Below are 19,341 nucleotides of genomic sequence, written 5' to 3'. Positions count from 1 at the left end.
AGGGGGTCAGGTGGGCTATTGTCCCTCCTCCTGGCCTGGCTCGCTCTCTTTTGTTGTGAGCTCTCTTTTCCTGCAACGAGGGAGACAAGTGGAGGTTGAGTGAGAATGAAGGAGTGAGTGTAGAGATTGCATAGCATAGATACATAGAAGGAGACAAAGATGGAGTGAGCTTGCAAGACCAAGGTCCCTCCCTGTGTGTTGTCAGTTGTGTTCAAAGCATCAGAGTGATAGGGAGTGTGAGGGCTACATGGCGGAATAGTTATGTGAATGTGAGCATAGAGAGAGAGGGAATGGGTAAGGTTGCATGGATGTCAGTGTCAAGTGGGATGCGGAGGAAAAGATTGCTAAAGCTGAGTGCTGGTGAGGAAAGGCAATGGGGATCAGATTGAGGGTGATGGGAAATTCATATTCACTTTTCCAGTGCACTGAAGGTCATGAAATCTTTTCCTGCACTGTATCCAGGCTCTGCGGGTGACTCCCAAGGAGTTGACCTCCTCAACCACCTGCATCCACACTGCCTTGGTCTGAGTGGGAGGCCTCTTCCTCCCTGCTGAAGGGAAGAGCACCTCCCTGTTGGCCCTAGCTCCATCCACTAATGCCTGCAGTGTCACCTCGTCAAAGCGAGGAGCTGATCTGGCCTTCCCGCTTGTCATATTTGCTGCAGCTCCCTCACTCTACACATTCAAGAAGCTTGGCAGTCTGCAGAAGAAGCAAGGCTTGCTGTGGACCTTAAATACAGCAGCAATGATGACATCATCGGAGGGGACTTTCAGTCATGAAAAACCCATTTGCAAAGGCTTCCCACACGTTGGAAATCAATTGGCCAATTAAGTTAACATTGCATCAATCTCCCACATCCATTTAGATTCATGTGGGAAACACGAAATTCGAATAACACGACGCCAGCCCGCACCTGAGTTAAAATCCCCCCCATAGAGTACAAAAGTAAGGAAGTTAAGATGAACCTTTATAAAACATTGGTTTGGCCTCAACTGGAGTATTGTGTCCAATTCTGGGCTCCGCACTTTAGGAAGGATGTGAAGGCCTTAGCGAGGGTGCAGAAAAGATTTACGAGAATAATTCCAGGAATGAGGGATTTCAGTTACGTGGATAGACTGGAAAAGCTGGGGTTGATCTCCTTAGAGCAGAGAAGGTTGAGAGGAGATTGAGAGGAGGTGTTCAAAACCATGAGGGGTCTAGACAGAGTTCCCATTGGCGGAAGGGTCGAGAACCAGAGGACACAGATTTAAGGTGATTGGCAAAAGAACCAAAGGCGACATGAGGAAAAACTTTTTTATGCAGCAATTCGTTATGATCTGGAATGCACTGCCTGAAAGGGTGGTGGAGGCAGATTCAATCATGGCTTTCAAAAGGGAGTTGGATAAGTATCTGAAGGAAAATAATTTGCAGGGCTACGGGGAAAGGGCAGGTGAGTGGGACCAGCTGAAGTGCTCTTGCAGAGAGCCGGCACGGGCTCGACAGGCCGAATGGCCTTCTTCTGTGCTGTAACCATTCTATGATTCTAATTGTTATGGTTCAGAATTGTGTCTTCAGCAGATCAAGGCTGAGGTCATGGGCTGCAGCTCTTAGCAAACTCCTCCTTGGGCCAGAAATAGGATCTTTTCTCTGCAATGCTCTCCCTGCAGTGGACCAAGAAGATGACAGTCGCAGGGAGCAAGGATTACTCAGCAGACAACAGTTAATTTACATTTGCTATTTGAAAGGAAAATGTCACATTCTGAATCCAAGCATAGCTGCCTGGTGGGAAAATTATGACCATTATTTATGGTCACTGATTAACTGCAAAATAATCTCTCTATACATAGGCATGTCCCTCACTTTGGAATGGTTTTACATGACCCCTGAAGGCAGTGTCAGAGAGCGAGGACTTTGGCCTGTACATATTAATCTGGGGAAGGCGGTTAAGAAGGCAAATGGTATGTTGGCCTTCGTAGCGAGAGGATTCGAGTACAGGAGCAAGGATGTCTTGCTGCAGTTGTACAGGGCCTTGGTGAGACCACACCTTGAGTATTGTGTGCAGTTTTGGTCGCCTTATCTGAGGAAGGAGGGAGTGCAGCGAAGATTCACCAGACTGATACCTGGGATGGCAGGAATGACATATGAGGAGAGATTGGGTCAATTGGGCTTATATTCGCTGGTGTTTAGAAGAATGAGAGGGGATCTCATTGAAACTTTTAAAATTCTAACAGGACTAGACAGACTAGATGCAGGAAGGATGTTCCCAATGGCGCGGGAGTCCAAAACCAGGGGTCACAGTCTAAGGATAAGGGGTAAGCCATTTAGGACTGAGATGAGGAGGAATTTCTTCACCCAGAGAGTGGTAAACCTGTTGAATTCTCTACCACAGAAGGCAGTGGAGGCCAATTCATTAAATATATTCAAGGAGTTAGATATATTTCTTAAAGCTAAAGGGATCAAGGGATATGGGGAGAAAGCAGGGACAGGGTACTAAATTTGGATGATCAGCCATGATCTCATTAAATGGCGGAGCAGGCTCGAGGGGCCGAATGACCTACTCCTATCTTCTATGTTTCTAAGACAGTAGTTGCTGCAGAAAATACAACTTGACATTTTTACTTTAGTTCTTCAGAAGACAATAATGCAAAAATGTGGCTAACACTATGATAATTGGATAGGTTCATGTAGGATATTTGTAGCAAAACAACATAATAAAGCTATACTTAAAAAGGCATTTCAGAAGTTATTCTTTACTTCCAAAAATCTAATTTGTCACAGATGTACCAGCAAACAAAAATATAAGCGGAGTAGAGAAAAATGTATGTGAAAAGCAGATTTACTAACCGTGAATATGAGGTCAGTTCCATTCCTGAATGTGGATGAGGGGCGTATCTAAAAACAGACAGGTAACAGTGGATTAGTGACTGATAAATGGCGGTGGAAATATTTGCTGCCAGGAAACAGCATGGACTATGGTTTGTGGATCATACCTGGGACAAAGAAAACAGTGAGATCTTTCGGTGATTCATTCATCGAAAGACAGCAAAGAAGTAGGCCATGTGGCCCAACCAATCTGTGGTGACATCGTTTTTGCCTCCACCGGAAGTGGAAGTGAATTTGTTAACCCTAAAACTCGCTGTGTAAAGAAGTTTCTCCTGTCCTCTATTCTTAATCTGTTACATTTAATGTTGTATCTTTGGCTCCTCATTCTTGACCCCTCAAATGCTGGAAACAGTTTGCTTCTATCTATCCTGTCCCATCCTTTCATAATTTTAAACACTTCTATCATGTCATATACATTACATCATATATACTGAAGCCCTTCAATCTATCTTCTCTTTATTCTGTAGTCACCCAGCATGGCTCAAAGGGGAGGATTGGGAACTTAATATTCCTGGCTACAAGGTATTCAGGAAAGATAGGGGAGGAAAAAATGGAAGGGGGGTGGCAGTGTTGATCAAATAAACTATTATAGCACTGGAAAGGGACGATGTAGTTGAGGGATCAAAGACAGAGGGCTAGAAATTGGTTTGCCCCCGAAAACAAGAACAGGGATCTCGATGCATGATCACCCCGTGCCTGTTCGGAGGACTGCAGGCAACACGCGAACTTCGTGTTACCTGTTCATTTCCATGATTGTGGCATTCAGCCCAGCGCTGAACATGCTGCTGAGTGACTGAAAGTGCAACAGGGGGCCCAAGCTCGTGAGAGGCTAGCACCAATTAAAGCTAGCCTGCACTACTTAAAGGCAGTCTGCACCTCTTAAAGGGGAGGTGCAGTCTGTCTGCAGCAGATCATTGAACTAGCTGAGGAAGACAGTGCAAATGAACAATTAATGATGGCACAACAGGGGAGAAAGCATACACCGAGGTTCTCCAATGCAGCACTGGAGGCCTTGGTGCAGGAGGTCAACAGGAGGAGAGAGGTCCTCTTTCCACAGGGTGCCAGAAGGCCCTCCAGGCAAGAGAGCAAAGTACACTGGGAGCAGACAGCCACTGTGGTGAATGCCAGCAGTGAAGTGCCGAGGACATGGATGGAGAGCAGAAAGAAGTTTAATGACCTCACACGAGTGGTCAAGGTTAGTGAATTCATCTTCAAATACCATATCCCACCATTTGCAGCACTAGCTTACACAATCCCACTCCCAATATTCCTTAATTGTGTCAGCTGTGGTTCAGTGGGTAGCACTCTCGCCTCTGAGTCAGAAGGTTGTGGGTTCAAGTCCCACTCCAGAGACGTAAGCACAAAAATCTAGGCAGACACTCCAGTGCAGCGCTGAGGGAGTGCAGCGCCGTCTTTCGGATGAGACGTTATACTGAGGCCCCATCTGCTCTCCCTGGTGGACATAAAAGAACCCACGGCACTATTTTGAAGAAGAGCAGGGGAGTTCTCCCCAGTGAATGCACCCCATCGCTCACCTACAACAACAACAACTTGTATTTATATAGCGCCTTTAAGGCAGCAAAATGTCCCAAGGCACTTCACAGGATTTTATAACACAAAAAAATGTCACCGAGCCACATCAGGAGAAATTAAGGCAGGTGACCAAAAGCTTGGTCAAAGAGGTGGGTTTTAACGAGCGTCTAAAAGGAGGAAAGAGAGGTAAGTGAGGTTTAGGCAGGGAATTCCAGAGCTTATGGCCTAGGCATTCTGAGGGGGGAGGGTAAACAGCCAGAGGTCATGGTCCATATCGGTACCAACGACATAGGAAGGAAGAGGGATGAGATCCTGCAGGGAGCTAGGAAAGAGGTTAAAAAGCAGGACCTCAAAGGTAGTAATCTCCGGATTACTACCAGTGCCACGTGCTAGTGAGTTCAGAAATAGGAAGATAGAGCAGATGAATGCATGGCTGGAGAGATGGTGTAGGAGGGAGGGCTTTAGATTGCTGAGGAATTGGAACTGTTTCTGGGGTAGGTGGGACTTCTACAAGCCAGACGGGTTGCACCTCAACGGGACTAATATCCTCGTGGGAGGGTTTGCTAGTGCTGTTGGGGAGGGTTTAAACTAGCTTGGCAGGGGGATGGGAACCTAAGTATAGAGTCAATAGGGAGGGAAGAAAAACTGGAATTGGAAAACAAAAACATAGAAAGTAAATTGGAAGGACAGAGGAATCAAGGGCTAGATAGTAGTCAACAAGGAGGTTTGCCTGTGCTAAATGGTATATACTTTAATGCAAGGAGTTTAACGAACAAGGCAGATGAGCTGAGGGCACAGGTAGGTATTGGGGCTATGATATTACAGCTATTACAGAGACATGCCTGATAGAGGGGCAGGTATGGCAGCTCAACATTCCTGGTTACAGGATTTTCAGACAGGATAGAGAGGGGGGTAAAAAGGGAAGGGGGTCGTGGTATTGATTAAAAGAAACTATTACAGCTGTGAGGAGCGATGATATGTTGGAGGGATCATCAAACAGGGCCATATGGGTCGAATTGAAAAACAAAAAAGGGGCAATCACACTGCTAGGAGTGTACTACAGACCCCCAAATAGTGAGAGGGAGATTGAAGAACAAATATGTAGACAAATTTCTGAGAAGTGCAAAAATTATAGGGCAGTAATAATAGGGGATTTCAACTACCCCAATATTAACTGGGATAAAATGAGTGTGAAGGTTATAGAAGGTGCAGAATTCCTAAAATGCATCCAGGAGAACTTTTTTAGCCAGTATGTAGGAAGCCTAACAAGGGAGGGGGTGGTTCTGGACTTAGTTTTAGGGAATGAAGCTGGGCAGGTAGAAGGCGTGTCAGTGGGGGAGCATTTTGGTGCTAGTGACCATAATTCTGTTAGATTTAAGGTAGTTATGAAAAAGGACAAGGATAGACCAGGAATAAAAATTCTAAATTGGGGAAAAGCAAATTTTGCTAAGCTCAGAGGGGATTTAGCCATAGTGGACTGGAAACAGCTACTTGAAGGTAAATCAGTGTTAGAGCAGTGGGAGGCATTCAAGGACGAGATCCGGAGGGTTCAGACCAAATATGTGCCCTTAAAGAAAAAAGGTGGGACTAACAAATCTAGAGCCCCCTGGATGTCTAGAGACATACAGGGTAGGATAAGGAAAAAGAGGGAGGCGTGTGACAGAAACGGAGGGCTAAATACTCCAGAATCTTGAGAGGAGTACAGAAAGTACAGGGATGCAATTAAAAATATTGGCCCAGAAATTCGGGTCCAAACGCGTGAGTAAGCACGGAGTACTCGCGCGTGGACCCGATGGAAGTGCCGGTTTCTTGCATGCACTACGCATGCGCAGGCGGGAAACCGGCATTTCCAATCCTCTGAACGAAGGGGTTCAGAGGTCGAATGCCTGCGCGCGGGAGTCTGCGCGTGCACGTTGAACTTCCTTTTTTTTTACAGGTTTTTCCGTGCGTGAAGGCCTCTACATTTTACACATTTAAAAACCAGGCGTAAGGACTTCATTTTAAAAGGTAAGTGGTCAATTAATTAAAATTAGAATTTTTTTTCCACAGGTTTATTATTTTTAAATACTTTAAAGTAAGGTAAGTGTATTTTTAGCCCCGTTTTTTTATAAAATTATTTTTTTCAAAAATTTAAATTATTGTTTAAAATAGTTATTTAATGTTATTTATAGTTTACTAGCTGGAGTGCCCGGCAGTGCCGAGGCTTTTTTGAGGGCATGTTGTTGTTGGAAGAGAGAGAGAGAGCGACTGGGGGGAAGAGAGAGAGCGACTGGGGGGGAAGAGAGAGAGCGACTGGGGGGAAGAGAGAGAGCGACTGGGGGGAAGAGAGAGAGCGACTGGGGGGAAGAGAGAGCGACTGGGGGGGAAGAGAAAGAGCGACTGGGAGGAAGAGAGAGAGAGAGCGAGACGGGGGAAGAGAGAGAGCGACTGGGGGGAAGAGAGCGAGCGACTGGGGGGAAGAGAGCGAGCGACTGGGGGGAAGAGAGAGAGCGACTGGGGGGAAGAGAGAGAGCGACTGGGGGGAAGAGAGAGAGCGACTGGGAGAAGCGAGAGAGCGACTGGGGGGAAGAGAGAGAGCGACTGGGGGGAAGAGAGCGAGCGACTGGGGGGAAGAGAGAGAGCGACTGGGGGGAAGAGAGAGAGCGACGGGGGGAAGAGAGAGAGCGACTGGGAGAAGCGAGAGAGCGACTGGGGGGAAGAGAGAGAGCGACTGGGAGAAGAGAGAGAGCGACTGGGGGGAAGAGAGAGAGCGACTGGGGGGGAAGAGAGGGAGCGACTGGGGGAAGAGAGAGAGCGACTGGGGGGAAGAGAGATAGCGACTGGGGGGAAGAGAGAGAGCGACTGGGGGGAAGAGAGAGAGCGACTGGAGGGAAGAGAGAGAGCGACTGGGGGGAAGAGAGAGAGCGACTGGAGGGAAGAGAGAGAGCGACTGGGGGGAAGAGAGAGAGCGACTGGGGGGAAGAGAGAGAGCGACTGGGGGGAAGAGAGAGAGCGACTGGGGGGAAGAGAGAGAGCGACTGGGGGGAAGAGAGAGAGCGACTGGGGGGAAGAGAGAGAGCGACTGGAGGGAAGAGAGAGAGCGACTGGGGGGAAGAGAGAGAGCGACTGGAGGGAAGAGAGAGAGCGACTGGAGGGAAGAGAGAGAGCGACTGGGGGGAAGAGAGAGAGCGACTGGAGGGAAGAGAGAGAGCGACTGGGGGGAAGAGAGAGAGCGACTGGAGGGAAGAGAGAGAGCGACTGGAGGGAAGAGAGAGAGCGACTGGAGGGAAGAGAGAGAGCGACTGGGGGGGAAGAGAGAGAGCGACTGGGGGGAAGAGAGAGAGCGAGTGGGGGAAGACAGAGAGCGACTGGGGGGAAGAGAGAGAGCGACTGGGGGGAAGAGAGAGAGCGACTGGGGGGGAAGAGAAAGAGCGACTGGGAGGAAGAGAGAGAGAGAGCGAGACGGGGGAAGAGAGAGAGCAACTGGGGGGAAGAGAGAGAGCGACTGGGGGGAAGAGAAAGAGCGACTGGGAGAAGAGAGAGAGCGACCGGGGGGAAGAGAGAGAGCGACCGGGGGGAAGAGAGAGAGCGACCGGAGGGAAGAGAGAGAGCGACTGGAGGGAAGAGAGAGAGCGAATGGGGGGAAGAGAGAGAGCGACTGGGGGGGAAGAGAGGGAGCGACTGGGGGGAAGAGAGAGAGCGACTGGGGGGAAGAGAGATAGCGACTGGGGGGAAGAGAGAGAGCGACTGGGGGGAAGAGAGAGAGCGACTGGAGGGAAGAGAGAGAGCGACTGGGGGGAAGAGAGAGAGCGACTGGAGGGAAGAGAGAGAGCGACTGGGGGGAAGAGAGAGAGCGACTGGGGGGAAGAGAGAGAGCGACTGGGGGGAAGAGAGAGAGCGACTGGGGGGAAGAGAGAGAGCGACTGGGGGGAAGAGAGAGAGCGACTGGGGGGAAGAGAGAGAGCGACTGGAGGGAAGAGAGAGAGCGACTGGGGGGAAGAGAGAGAGCGACTGGAGGGAAGAGAGAGAGCGACTGGAGGGAAGAGAGAGAGCGACTGGGGGGAAGAGAGAGAGCGACTGGAGGGAAGAGAGAGAGCGACTGGGGGGAAGAGAGAGAGCGACTGGAGGGAAGAGAGAGAGCGACTGGAGGGAAGAGAGAGAGCGACTGGAGGGAAGAGAGAGAGCGACTGGGGGGGAAGAGAGAGAGCGACTGGGGGGAAGAGAGAGAGCGAGTGGGGGAAGACAGAGAGCGACTGGGGGGAAGAGAGAGAGCGACTGGGGGGAAGAGAGAGAGCGACTGGGGGGGAAGAGAAAGAGCGACTGGGAGGAAGAGAGAGAGAGAGCGAGACGGGGGAAGAGAGAGAGCAACTGGGGGGAAGAGAGAGAGCGACTGGGGGGAAGAGAAAGAGCGACTGGGAGAAGAGAGAGAGCGACCGGGGGGAAGAGAGAGAGCGACCGGGGGGAAGAGAGAGAGCGACCGGAGGGAAGAGAGAGAGCGACTGGAGGGAAGAGAGAGAGCGAATGGGGGGAAGAGAGAGAGCGACTGGGGGGAAGAGAGAGAGCGACTGGGGGGAAGAGAGAGAGCGACTGGGGGGAAGAGAGAGAGCGACTGGGGGGAAGAGAGAGAGCGACTGGGGGGAAGAGAGAGAGCGACTGGGGGGAAGAGAGAGAGCGACTGGGGGGAAGAGAGAGAACGACTGGGGGAAGAGAGAGAGCGACTGGAGGGAAGAGAGAGCGACTGGAGGGAAGAGAGAGAGCGACTGGAGGGAAGAGAGAGAGCGACTGGGGGGGAAGAGAGAGAGCGACTGGGGGGAAGAGAGAGAGCGACTGGGGGGAAGAGAGAGAGCGACTGGGGGGAAGAGAGAGAGCGAGTGGGGGGAAGAGAGAGAGCGAGTGGGGGGAAGAGAGAGAGCGACTGGGGGGGAAGAAAGAGAGCGAGTGTGGGGGGGAAGAGAGAGAGCGACCGGGGGGAAGAGAGAGAGCGACCGGGGGGAAGAGAGAGAGCGACCGGGGGGAAGAGAGAGAGCGACCGGGGGGAAGAGAGAGAGCGACGGCGGGGGGAAGAGAGAGAGCGACCGGGGGGAAGAGAGAGAGCGACTGGGGGGGAAAGAGAGAGAGCGACTGGGGGAAGAGAGAGAGCGACGGGGGGAAGAGAGAGAGCGACCGGGGGGAAGAGATGAGAGCGACCGGAGGGAAGAGAGAGAGCGACCGGAGGGAAGAGAGAGGAGCGACTGGGGGGGAAGAGAGAGAGCGACTGGGGGGAAGAGAGAGAGCGACTGGGGGGGAAGAGAGAGAGCGACTGGGGGGAAGAGAGAGAGCGACTGGGGGGAAGAGAGGAGAGCGAGTGGGGGGAAGAGAGAGAGCGAGTGGGGGGAAGAGAGAGAGCGAGTGGGGGGAAGAAAGAGAGCGAGTGGGGGGAAGAGAGAGAGCGACCGGGGGGAAGAGAGAGAGCGACCGGGGGGAAGAGAGAGAGCGACCGGGGGAAGAGAGAGAGCGACCGGGGGGAAGAGAGAGAGCGACCGGGGGGAAGAGAGAGAGCGACTGGGGGAAGAGAGAGAGCGACTGGGGGGGAAGAGAGAGAGAGCGACTGGGGGGAAGAGAGAGAGCGACTGGGGGGGAAGAGAGAGAGCGACTGGGGGGAAGAGAGAGAGCGACTGGGGGGAAGGGGGAAGAGAGAGAGCGACTGGGGGGAAGAGTGAGAGCGACTGGGGGAAGAGAGAGAGTGACTGGGGAAGAGAGAGAGCGACTGGGGGAAGAGAGAGAGCGACTGGGGGGAAGAGAGAGAGCGACTGGGGGGAAGAGAAGAGAGCGACTGGGGGGGAAGAGAGAGAGCGACTGGCGGGAAGAGAGAGAGCGACTGGGGGGAAGAGAGAGAGCGACTGGGGGGAAAGAGAGAGAGCGACTGGGGGAGAAGAGAGAGAGAGAGACTGGCGGGAGAGAGAGTGAGACGGGGGGGGAGAGAGAGAGAGAGAGAGACTGGGGAGGAGAGAGAGAGAGAGAGAGACGGGGAGAGAGAGAGAGAGAGAGAGACTGGGGAGAGAGAGAGAGAGACTGGGGAGAGAGAGAGCGAGAGACTGGGGGAGAGAGAGAGAGAGACTGGGGGAGAGAGAGAGAGAGACTGGGGGGATAGAGAGAGAGAGAGACTGGGGGAAAGAGAGAGAGACTGGGGGAGAGAGAGACTGGGGGGAGTGAGAGACTGGGGGGAGAGAGAGGGGGAGGGAGGGGGGCAGAGAGAGGGGGGGAGGGGGGATGGAGGGGAGGGGGGGAGAAGGAAAGGAGGGAGGGGGGAGGGAGGGGGGGAGGGAGTGGGGGAAGGAGGGAGGGAGGCAGGGGGAGAGAGAGGGGGAGAGGAGAGGGTGAGGCAGGGGGAGAGAGAGGGGGAGAGGGGAGGGGGGGGAGAGAGGGGGAGAGGGGGGAGGGGAGAGGGAGAGGGACGGTGGGGAGGAGAGAGAGACAGAGAGAAGGAGAGAGAGAGGGTAAGTGGCCCACGGCTGCAAATGGAGCCAAGCCCCGGGGAACAGGCGTGGAGCTGGCTTGAGGCTGTGAGAGACCGGCCGGGCCCGGTTGCTGGGGTAACCCTTCCCCCCCTTCCCGAGCCCCGCCCCCCCCTCCCGAGCCCCACTCTCAACCCTCCCGAGCCCCGCCCTCCCGAGCCGGCTTCAAGACCGCCGATTGCAGCTGGGTCAACCGGGGTAACCCTCCCCCCCTTCCCGCCCTCCGGAACCCCGCCCCCCGCCGGCTTCAAGACTGCCGATTCGCTCGCGCTCCGGGCCGACGTTGACGTGCGCGCTGACTCCCATCCGCCCGCCTTTACTAAGATGGCGGCAATGGCTACACTCGCCTCAGTCCTGTGCCGCCAGCCTTTAGAAAGATGGCGGCGATCGCGGGCCGCTTGTTGAGCGGGACGGGAGGTGCGTAGCTCGGGCATGGCTGGTCAACAGAGGCCCAGGCTTCGAGGCCTGGCTGCAAAAACGGTGAAAGGTAGGAAAATTATAGAGGTTAGAGAAAAGATTTACAAATTAATTAACTTTTTTTTAAAAACAATTTAAGGCCTAGAAATTGGGTATAGCCCCGCTTTAGGCATTAGAACTGACGCTGCGCAAAGTTTATAGCCAGACGAAACTTATCGCTGCCTGGCGAGATATTGGGTTGCATTGCCCCCAAAGGGGATTGAGGCGCTAACTCAGACATTGCACGGGGCTCCTAAGGCGCAAATGTTCAGGCGCTACCCAATATCGTCGCGGACGGGCGCAGCGCAGGTGATCTCAAATACCGGAAACCACGGGACTTCCAGGCGCCGGCCGGCTCTTAAAGGCATGGGTCAGTCAGCCTGAGCTGCTACACTCAACGCCCTGTAGGCCTCAGAATCGGCGCTCGCCCTTCTCTGGCGCAACAAGCTTGGTGAGGATGGAGAAGCTGAGACAGAGAGCAGAGCGCTTCAGCACTGAGGCCCTGGACCACTTGGTGTCTGCAGTTGAGCGCCGTCGAGATGTTCTGTATCCTGATAATGGCAAGAGGCCGAATCAAAAGGCTTACCGGCGATCTTGGAGGGAGGTTTCTCAGAGGGTCAACTCCAACAGCATGGCGACCAGGACCCCTGTTCAGTGCAGGAAGAAATTCAACGACCTCACTCGGGTCGTTAGGGTGAGTGTTGGTTATGCAAACTTCTGATTCCCTCCATCTGCACCTAACCTCGAGGACCCTGTTGCCATGATGCCCCAATGGCCATCTGTCAGCAAGCACCCATGGCCCTTTCTGGGCACACACATGGACATTTCTCTCAAGGCATCATGTAAGGGCCCTTGCACCATGGGGGGCATGAGATGATCTCTCAAGGCATCATGAAAGGGCTGTTGCACCATGGGGGGCATGAGATGGTCTCTCAAGGCATCATGTAAGGGCTGTTGCACCATGGGGGGCATGAGATGATCTCTCAAGGCATCATGTAAGGGCTGTTGCACCATGGGGGGCATGAGATCATCTCTCAAGGCATCATGTAAGGGCTGTTGCACCATGGGGGGCATAAGATGATCTCTCAAGGCATCATGTAAGGGCTGTTGCACCATGGGGGGCATGAGATGATCTCTCAAGGCATCATGTTACAGAACTGCCCCTTCTTTCCCCTGCAGTCCAAGCTGGCGACGATGCGGAGGGAGCAGCGTCGAACCGATGGTGGACCTCCACAAGTCGTCACTCTGACGGATCTCGAGGAGAGAGTGCACCAGATTCTTGGAGGACGTCTGTCTGGTCCTGTTACCTCTGCAGCTGCCGACCCCATTTCCGACAGCGAGGGTAAGGCTCTCTCCTTTTTCAGCTGTTTCCTTCCACTTGGTCCCCCCGCCAGCATGCTTCCTCAGTGTGCAGCCATGTCAGAGCCTTGCCGCAATCTGCCATGCCTTTCCGCCAACCTGTCCTTTTGCTAAAGCCACTCTTCCACCTCCCTGCTTTCAGATGATGCATCACCAACTGGGGATCGACGCCCTGAAGCTGCCAGTGCCAGTGCCTCCGGAGTTGAGGATCAGGAGGAAGCTGGCCCATCCACTCCAATCTCAGAGGAGCATACACATGTACAGACTGGGGATAGTAGTTCCCTGGAGGGGAGGGGGGGGGCTCTGATGATCAGGCAGTTGCCGGACCAAGCGGCATGCAGCAACGTAAGGGGGGTAGGCAAGTTCGGCCACCGTCTCCCCGGAGGGCAAGGCAGGTAGTGATGACTGCTGCACAGAGTGCAGAGGAGGTGCGTCGCCTGGCTGAAATGAGCACCCAGGCCCGGCTCAGGCACACTGAGCTGATGGCTGCAGTGGGGAGGATGCCTCAGTCAATAGATTCACTGGCAAAGAGTGTGTTGGACTTCGGGGCAACAATGGAGAGGACTCTCCAGGGCTTCGGGGCAACAATGGACAGGACTCTCCAGGGCTTCGGGTCAACAATGGACAGGGCTCTCCAGGGCTTCGGGGCAACAATGGAGAGGTCTGTCGAGGGCTTTGCACCAACAATGGAGAGGACTGTCCAGGGCTTCGAGGCCGTTGTGGAAAGGACTGTTCAGGGCTTCAGACAATCCCTGGAAAGGTCTGTCCAGGGCTTGTCCGAGGCAGTGGAGCGCTCAGTACCGGCCTTGTCCGAAGCAATGGAAAGAACTGTCCAGGGCTTCTCCGAAGCACTGGCACCTGGCTCACAGGTCCTCACTGCTGCCACGCAGTCACTTGCCGGCCTCGTCCACACCCAGATTGAGGCAACGCGAACTCTCACTGCAGCCACCCTATCTGCCTCAGCTAGGATCACCCCGGGCCCTTCCAGTACCACACGAGGCCAGGAATCAGTGGAGCAGTCGCTTGTGGCGGTGGAGCCGAGCCGGTCCCCTCTGAGAGCCAGTGTGTCGTCCGACCATGGTGCAGGTGTCCTCTCTCGGCAGGTGACCATTGCTCATGCCACCGCTGGAACGTCTGCAGTCCAGCTGCCACCATCTGCAGTTCACATTGCTTCCAGCCATAGCCAGATCAAGTAGCCAGCCTCCGCACCCTCCAAGCCCAGAGGTCGTCCAGGCCGTCCATCAGGGGCTTCTGCCCTTCCAGACAGTCAGCAGGCGTCCCCCAGCCTTCACCCCGCCACTGGGGTTCAATTACGTAGGAGCAGCAGTGAGGGAAGGGGCTGAGCGCGAAAGAGAAGTCGTTCTCCATCAAGGGGCCAGCAGGAGAGGGAGGTCCTAAGATGTTTCTTTGGCCAAACTCAAGGAGACCCTCACCTGTTGGAATTGTTGGAAAAAGTTTGTTCAGTTTGGCGGCTTTGCCGAAGAGTTTATTGTTATTTTGTTTGTTATGGTTTCTGTTGACATGACGTTGTTTTGCTCTAATGAAAGACTTTTGTGACAATAAAGAGAAGTTTAAATGTGCTATGGTGTACGTGAATAATTAGTGATGCTGGCCTTCAGATGCTTTCAAACATCCAAAGTGCGCAGCAGTTAAGACACTCATCATTCCGCCAGAGGGGCCTCGAGACGACTCCTCATGAGCCAGTGATGGATGTCCCTTCCACTTTCAGGAGCCCTTCCATCTTCCTCCTCCTGCTCCTCCTCCTCCTCATCCGCATGCTCCTCCTCCTCCTCCGCCTGCTTCTCCAGGGTCAGAGGGAAGGTGATGAATTGACGCCTTCACCTGTAAAGGGCAGCTGTAACTTGCCAGATGCAGCAGTGGACTGCAGCCTGAGAGATAATCGCGATGTCCCCAATGGCTCACTGAAAGGATCCGTTGCCATAAAAATTGAGGCCAACATTCAGTTTAGCGGCCACCGACAGAGAGGTCATGCACCGTTGACGCGGCTGCAGATCCTCAGTAAGCAGGTGGCACAGCTCAGTAACAACGTCCATCCCGATTCGGAGCCTTCGCACACACTGCTCCTCCGACATGTCAAGGTATGACCCTTAAAGACCCTCGCAGCATACCCTCGGATTGGGCAACCTCCATTGCCCCTCCTCCTTCTGGCCAATCCTGGCCCTCTCTCCCGCCGTCTTTCTGCCCCTTCATAGTGTTCGGCCAGGAGCCCGTCGCCCTCCAAAGCATCTCCCATTCCGATGCCAGTTGGTCAGAAGGCTGTTAGGTCTAGTGCTCCAACTGCTCCGGACAGGTTTGAGGGTCCCAATTACTCTAATGCTAAAATCCAAAAACTCTGCTCCACAGTAGCTCCCCAAATCTCTCCACCAACGATCGCAATGAACAGGCCAAGTGGCTGAAGCTTCTATACTAGAGCTGTCCCCTTTAAATAGCGTCCCCCGACTCCGAAAAGGGCCTGCTAACGCTCCCTCGAACTGTCACTAATAGCACTAGGCGTTAAGGCTCCGGGTGCCACCCAATATCCGCTCAGGCGCCCCTAAAAGGCGTTGCACGATGAAATGACGTCATTATGTACTTGCGCACGCGGGCGCGCGCAAACACTTAGCGCAGGCGTTAAATGTATAGTCAATATGGGAGTTGTCGCTATCTTCATTGCGCCCGCCCCAACATTAGGCAATGCCCCAATTCTCGGTCTCTTAAGGCGCTAACCGCTGGCGCAAACAACCCAATTTCTAGGCCTTTGTGTTTTAAAAGCAACTTTTTTTTTTGCTGGAAATCTAGATTTGAAAAGAAACATGCAGAAAGTGGGAAAAAGAAATGAAGAGTTTGGAATCAAGATGGCGGCCTCCTCACCTCAACTCAGAAGCATTAGGCCCGCCCACACACACAACCGTCAGGTCACTGAACTGTAGGATTGGTCAATCGTCACGTCACTCGACTCTAGGATGGCCCGCCCGCACACGCAATGAACCTTCACGTCACTCGATGCTAATGAGCGGATAATGAGCGGAATTTTGAACGTTCTTCTGATACCGTCGGCACAATTTTTGTCCGACCAAAAAGTAAATATGCCTACGAGAGTCCCCTAATGATAAGCTTTCTTTTGATATAACATATGTGTAGGTACGCTCTATAACTTTTGATTGTATAGCCGGACAGACAGACAGAAAGACAGACAGAGAGACAGAGAGACAGACATACTGTTTTACATATATAGATTTAAAAAGTGTGATTTTTTTAAATATTTATTTGAAGGGTAAGTACTGTTTTGGGGACCAGAGTTTTCATTAGTTTGACAGTTCTTTCTGTCAATCACAGAATCACAGAATCACAGAAACCCCACAGTGCAGATAGAGGCCATTTCGGCCCATCGAGCCTGCACCGACACATATCCCACCCGATCCCCGTAACCCCTACACCAACACATATCCCACCCTATCCCCGTAACCCCACGTATTTAATCCCCCTAACACTAAGGGTCAATTTATCATAGCCAATCAACCTAACCCGCACATCTTTGGACTGTGGGAGGAAACCGGAGCACCCGGAGGAAACCCACGCAAACATGAATGGGCTTTTCCCTCCTTCGATTGGTTGCCGATGGCTCATGTGATCCCAGCGGACGCATCGCACTAACAACGCCACTGGATCACGCAAGCACAGCGCGCCGGGAGCTGGACCGGGCCACAGAGAGGAAATCCACGCAGGCCCAGGCCTCAACTGCCGGCGCGCTAGGTAAGTGTAGGTCGGGGGCTTGCACCCGCGGGAAGCCCCCGACATGAATTTCTGGGCCATTAGGAAAGCAAAGAGAGAGCATGAAAAATTCTTGGCAAGTAAAATCAAGGAAAACCCAAAGATATTTTATAAATATATTGGGGCAGAAATTCGGGTCGGGGGCTTGCCGCGCGTGCAAGCCCCCGATCTGCACTTACCCGACGCGCCTGCTGTTCACCTCCAGGGACGCCTGGAATTCCTTTTTGAAACAGAAGAATCCCGGGCAGCGTCTGACGTCACGCCGCCCAGGAGTGCAGCCAGCGCGAAGCCTGGAGCGTGCTGTGCAACTGAGACACGCCCCTTGAGGTCTCAGTTTAATAGGACACGCCCCCAATGTTTCTCACAAGCTGCAAAGCATTTTTACATGCAGAGCAGCATTTCAAATAGGTTTTTGGTATTTTTATGAAGCTTTTGGTAACTTTTATAAACTTTTTAAAACGTTTACATTATTTTAAAGAATCTGAAGTAGTTTTAAACAGAATTAAAGCAATTTAAAGACTTTTAAAAGCCCTGAAAGAATTTTTTTCATTCCATTTATTTATTTAGCAACGTCGTCGTCATACGTGTCTTCACACTGTTCCCTTTGGGGAACTGTATGAAGTGGTGGAAGGATTTATGGCCGTGATTAACGCTCATTCCGTGACCGTAACCATCTTTGAACCAGCCATTAGGGTGGTTGTCCTATGGCGGGAGGGTTTTACGGGCTCCCACAAGCTATACGAGGAGGGGGGCCACCCACACCCACGGACGCAAATATCCCACTGGATGTCAACCCAGAATTTAGAGCCAGAGCTCCGACTCCACTTGCTGGGACTGTCTGGAGCGGGGTTCGAAACCCTATCCCGTCTGGCCCAGCGGTGGGGATCCTACTGCTACGCCAAAGGCCCACTCCGATTAGCAACGTGAAATGGCTGGAATGAGCACAATTCACGGCATTAAAAGAACTCACAATTGAACTGATGATGACCTCAGCAATCTCCTCAACGAGGTGGAGGCGCAGCGCCTGCTCATCATTGGTAATGAGAAGTCAAAGGCGCCGCAAAAAGGACAGATGATAGCTTGGTCTTTCAAGTGGCAGCATAGGGCTCCAGTCACGGGGAGGGGAAAGGCGCAGGAAACGTATGGGTGTCACCTTTTGCGCGGAGTGGGCCTTTTGCATAGCGGTAAGCATCCCCGCCGCTGGGCCAGAAGGAGTAGGGTTTCGAACCCCGCTCCAGACAGTCCAGGCAAGTGGAGTCGGAGCTCCAACTATAAATTCTGGGTGGACGTCCAGCGGGATACTTGCGTCCGCGAGTGTGGGTGGCCCCCCTCCTCAGATGGGTTGTGGGAGCCCGTAAAACCCTCACGCCATAGGACTAACCACCCTAATGGCTGGTATGAAGATGGTTATGGTCACGGAATGAGCGTTAACGTGGCCAGAAATCCTTCCACCACTTCATACAGTTCCCGAAAGGGAACAGTGTGAGGATACGTACGACGATGACCTCTTGCGCAATGCACCTCCTTGGACCCTCAGTCGCAGATGCGAGGGGGCAAATCGTGCAATTGTTAAATTTTTCATTTTATTGACATGTAAAATGTTGGCCCCTAATTCCGTTCCAAACGTGTGAGTATGGTCGGGGTACTCACGCGTCTGGCCGGAGGAAATGCCGGTTTTCAGCAAGCACAGCGCATGCGGGGAAAACCGGCATTTCCTGTCCTCTGAACGAAGGGGTTCAGAGGCAGAACGCGTGCGACTGCACAGGCAGCGCGTGCGCAGTAAAATTCGCCGGTTTCATTCATGCTTTCAGTGAGGTTAAGTCCTTACAACTTACGCATGAAAAAAGCATGTGTACAGTTGCTCCAGAGGCTGCGGAGGAAGATATATTTTATCGTGGAGCATCTGAAAGGCAATATTTTTGTTTGGGAAAGGGAGGAAAGTTATTTTAAGAAATGCTGAGGTAAGTTTTAAAGTTTATTTTTGTTTTTTAAAACGGGTTTTCAGTACTGTAGGTAAAAGGAGCAATTGTGGCTATGTGAATTGAATTTGCTGTGTTTATTAAATGTGAAAATGACTCCAACATTTTTAAGAAAGAAACTTTTCATCAGTAATATATTCTTTTAAGTAATTATGTATGTATGTCTGTATATATTCCTTTGCGTATATGTATGTATATATTCCTTTACTTATGTGTATGAATGTATGTATTTAATTATGACTTTCAGAGAAAGTAACTTATTGGAAAATCATAATTAAATACATACATTCATACACATAAGTAAAGGAATATATACATATACGTAATATATACGGACATACATACATAATTACTTAAAAGAATATATTACTGATGAAAAGTTTCTTTCTTAAAAATGTTGGAAATGTTACCTTACTCATTTTAGAACAGTCATTTTCACATTTAATAAACACAGCAAATTCAATTCACACAGCCACAATTGCTCCTTCTACCTACAGTACTGAAAACCCGTTTAAAAAAAAAAAATTAAACTTTAAAACTTACCTCATCATTTCTTAAAATAACTTTCCTCCCTTTCCCAAACAAAAATATTGCCTTTCAGAAGCTCCACGCTAAAATATATCTTCCTCCGCAGCCTCTGGAGCAACTTTACACATGCTTTTTTCATGTGTAAGTTGTAAGGATTTAACCTCACTGAATCCATGAATGAAATCGACGAAGTTCACTGCGCACGCGCTGCCTGTGCAGTCGCACGTGCTGTGCCTCTGAACCCCTTCGTTCAGAGGACAGGAAATGCCGGTTTTCCCCGCATGCGTTGTGCATGCTGAAAACCGGCATTTCCTCCGGCCAGACGCGTGAGTACCCCGACCGTACTCACGCGTTTGGAACGGAATTACTGGGCCATTAAG

General features: G+C 52.0%; 1 protein-coding gene across 1 annotated transcript in view; it reads right to left on the bottom strand.

Moving 5' to 3' along the window:
• Nucleotides 1–19,341, bottom strand: part of LOC147124856 (FRAS1-related extracellular matrix protein 1-like) — an 883,765-nt gene that overhangs the window by 80,887 nt on the left and 783,537 nt on the right. The window contains exon 32 of the mRNA XM_085994045.1: nucleotides 2,824–2,871. Within this exon, the coding sequence (XP_085850171.1) occupies nucleotides 2,824–2,871 (48 nt within the window). The remainder of the gene's footprint in view (nucleotides 1–2,823; nucleotides 2,872–19,341) is intronic.

This window comes from Somniosus microcephalus, chromosome 1 (genome assembly GCF_052327205.1).
Source record: "Somniosus microcephalus isolate GS21.2 chromosome 1, FLI_Smic_1.0, whole genome shotgun sequence".
Taxonomy (NCBI): domain Eukaryota; kingdom Metazoa; phylum Chordata; class Chondrichthyes; order Squaliformes; family Somniosidae; genus Somniosus; species Somniosus microcephalus.
This window is presented reverse-complemented; position numbering and strand designations above follow the sequence as displayed.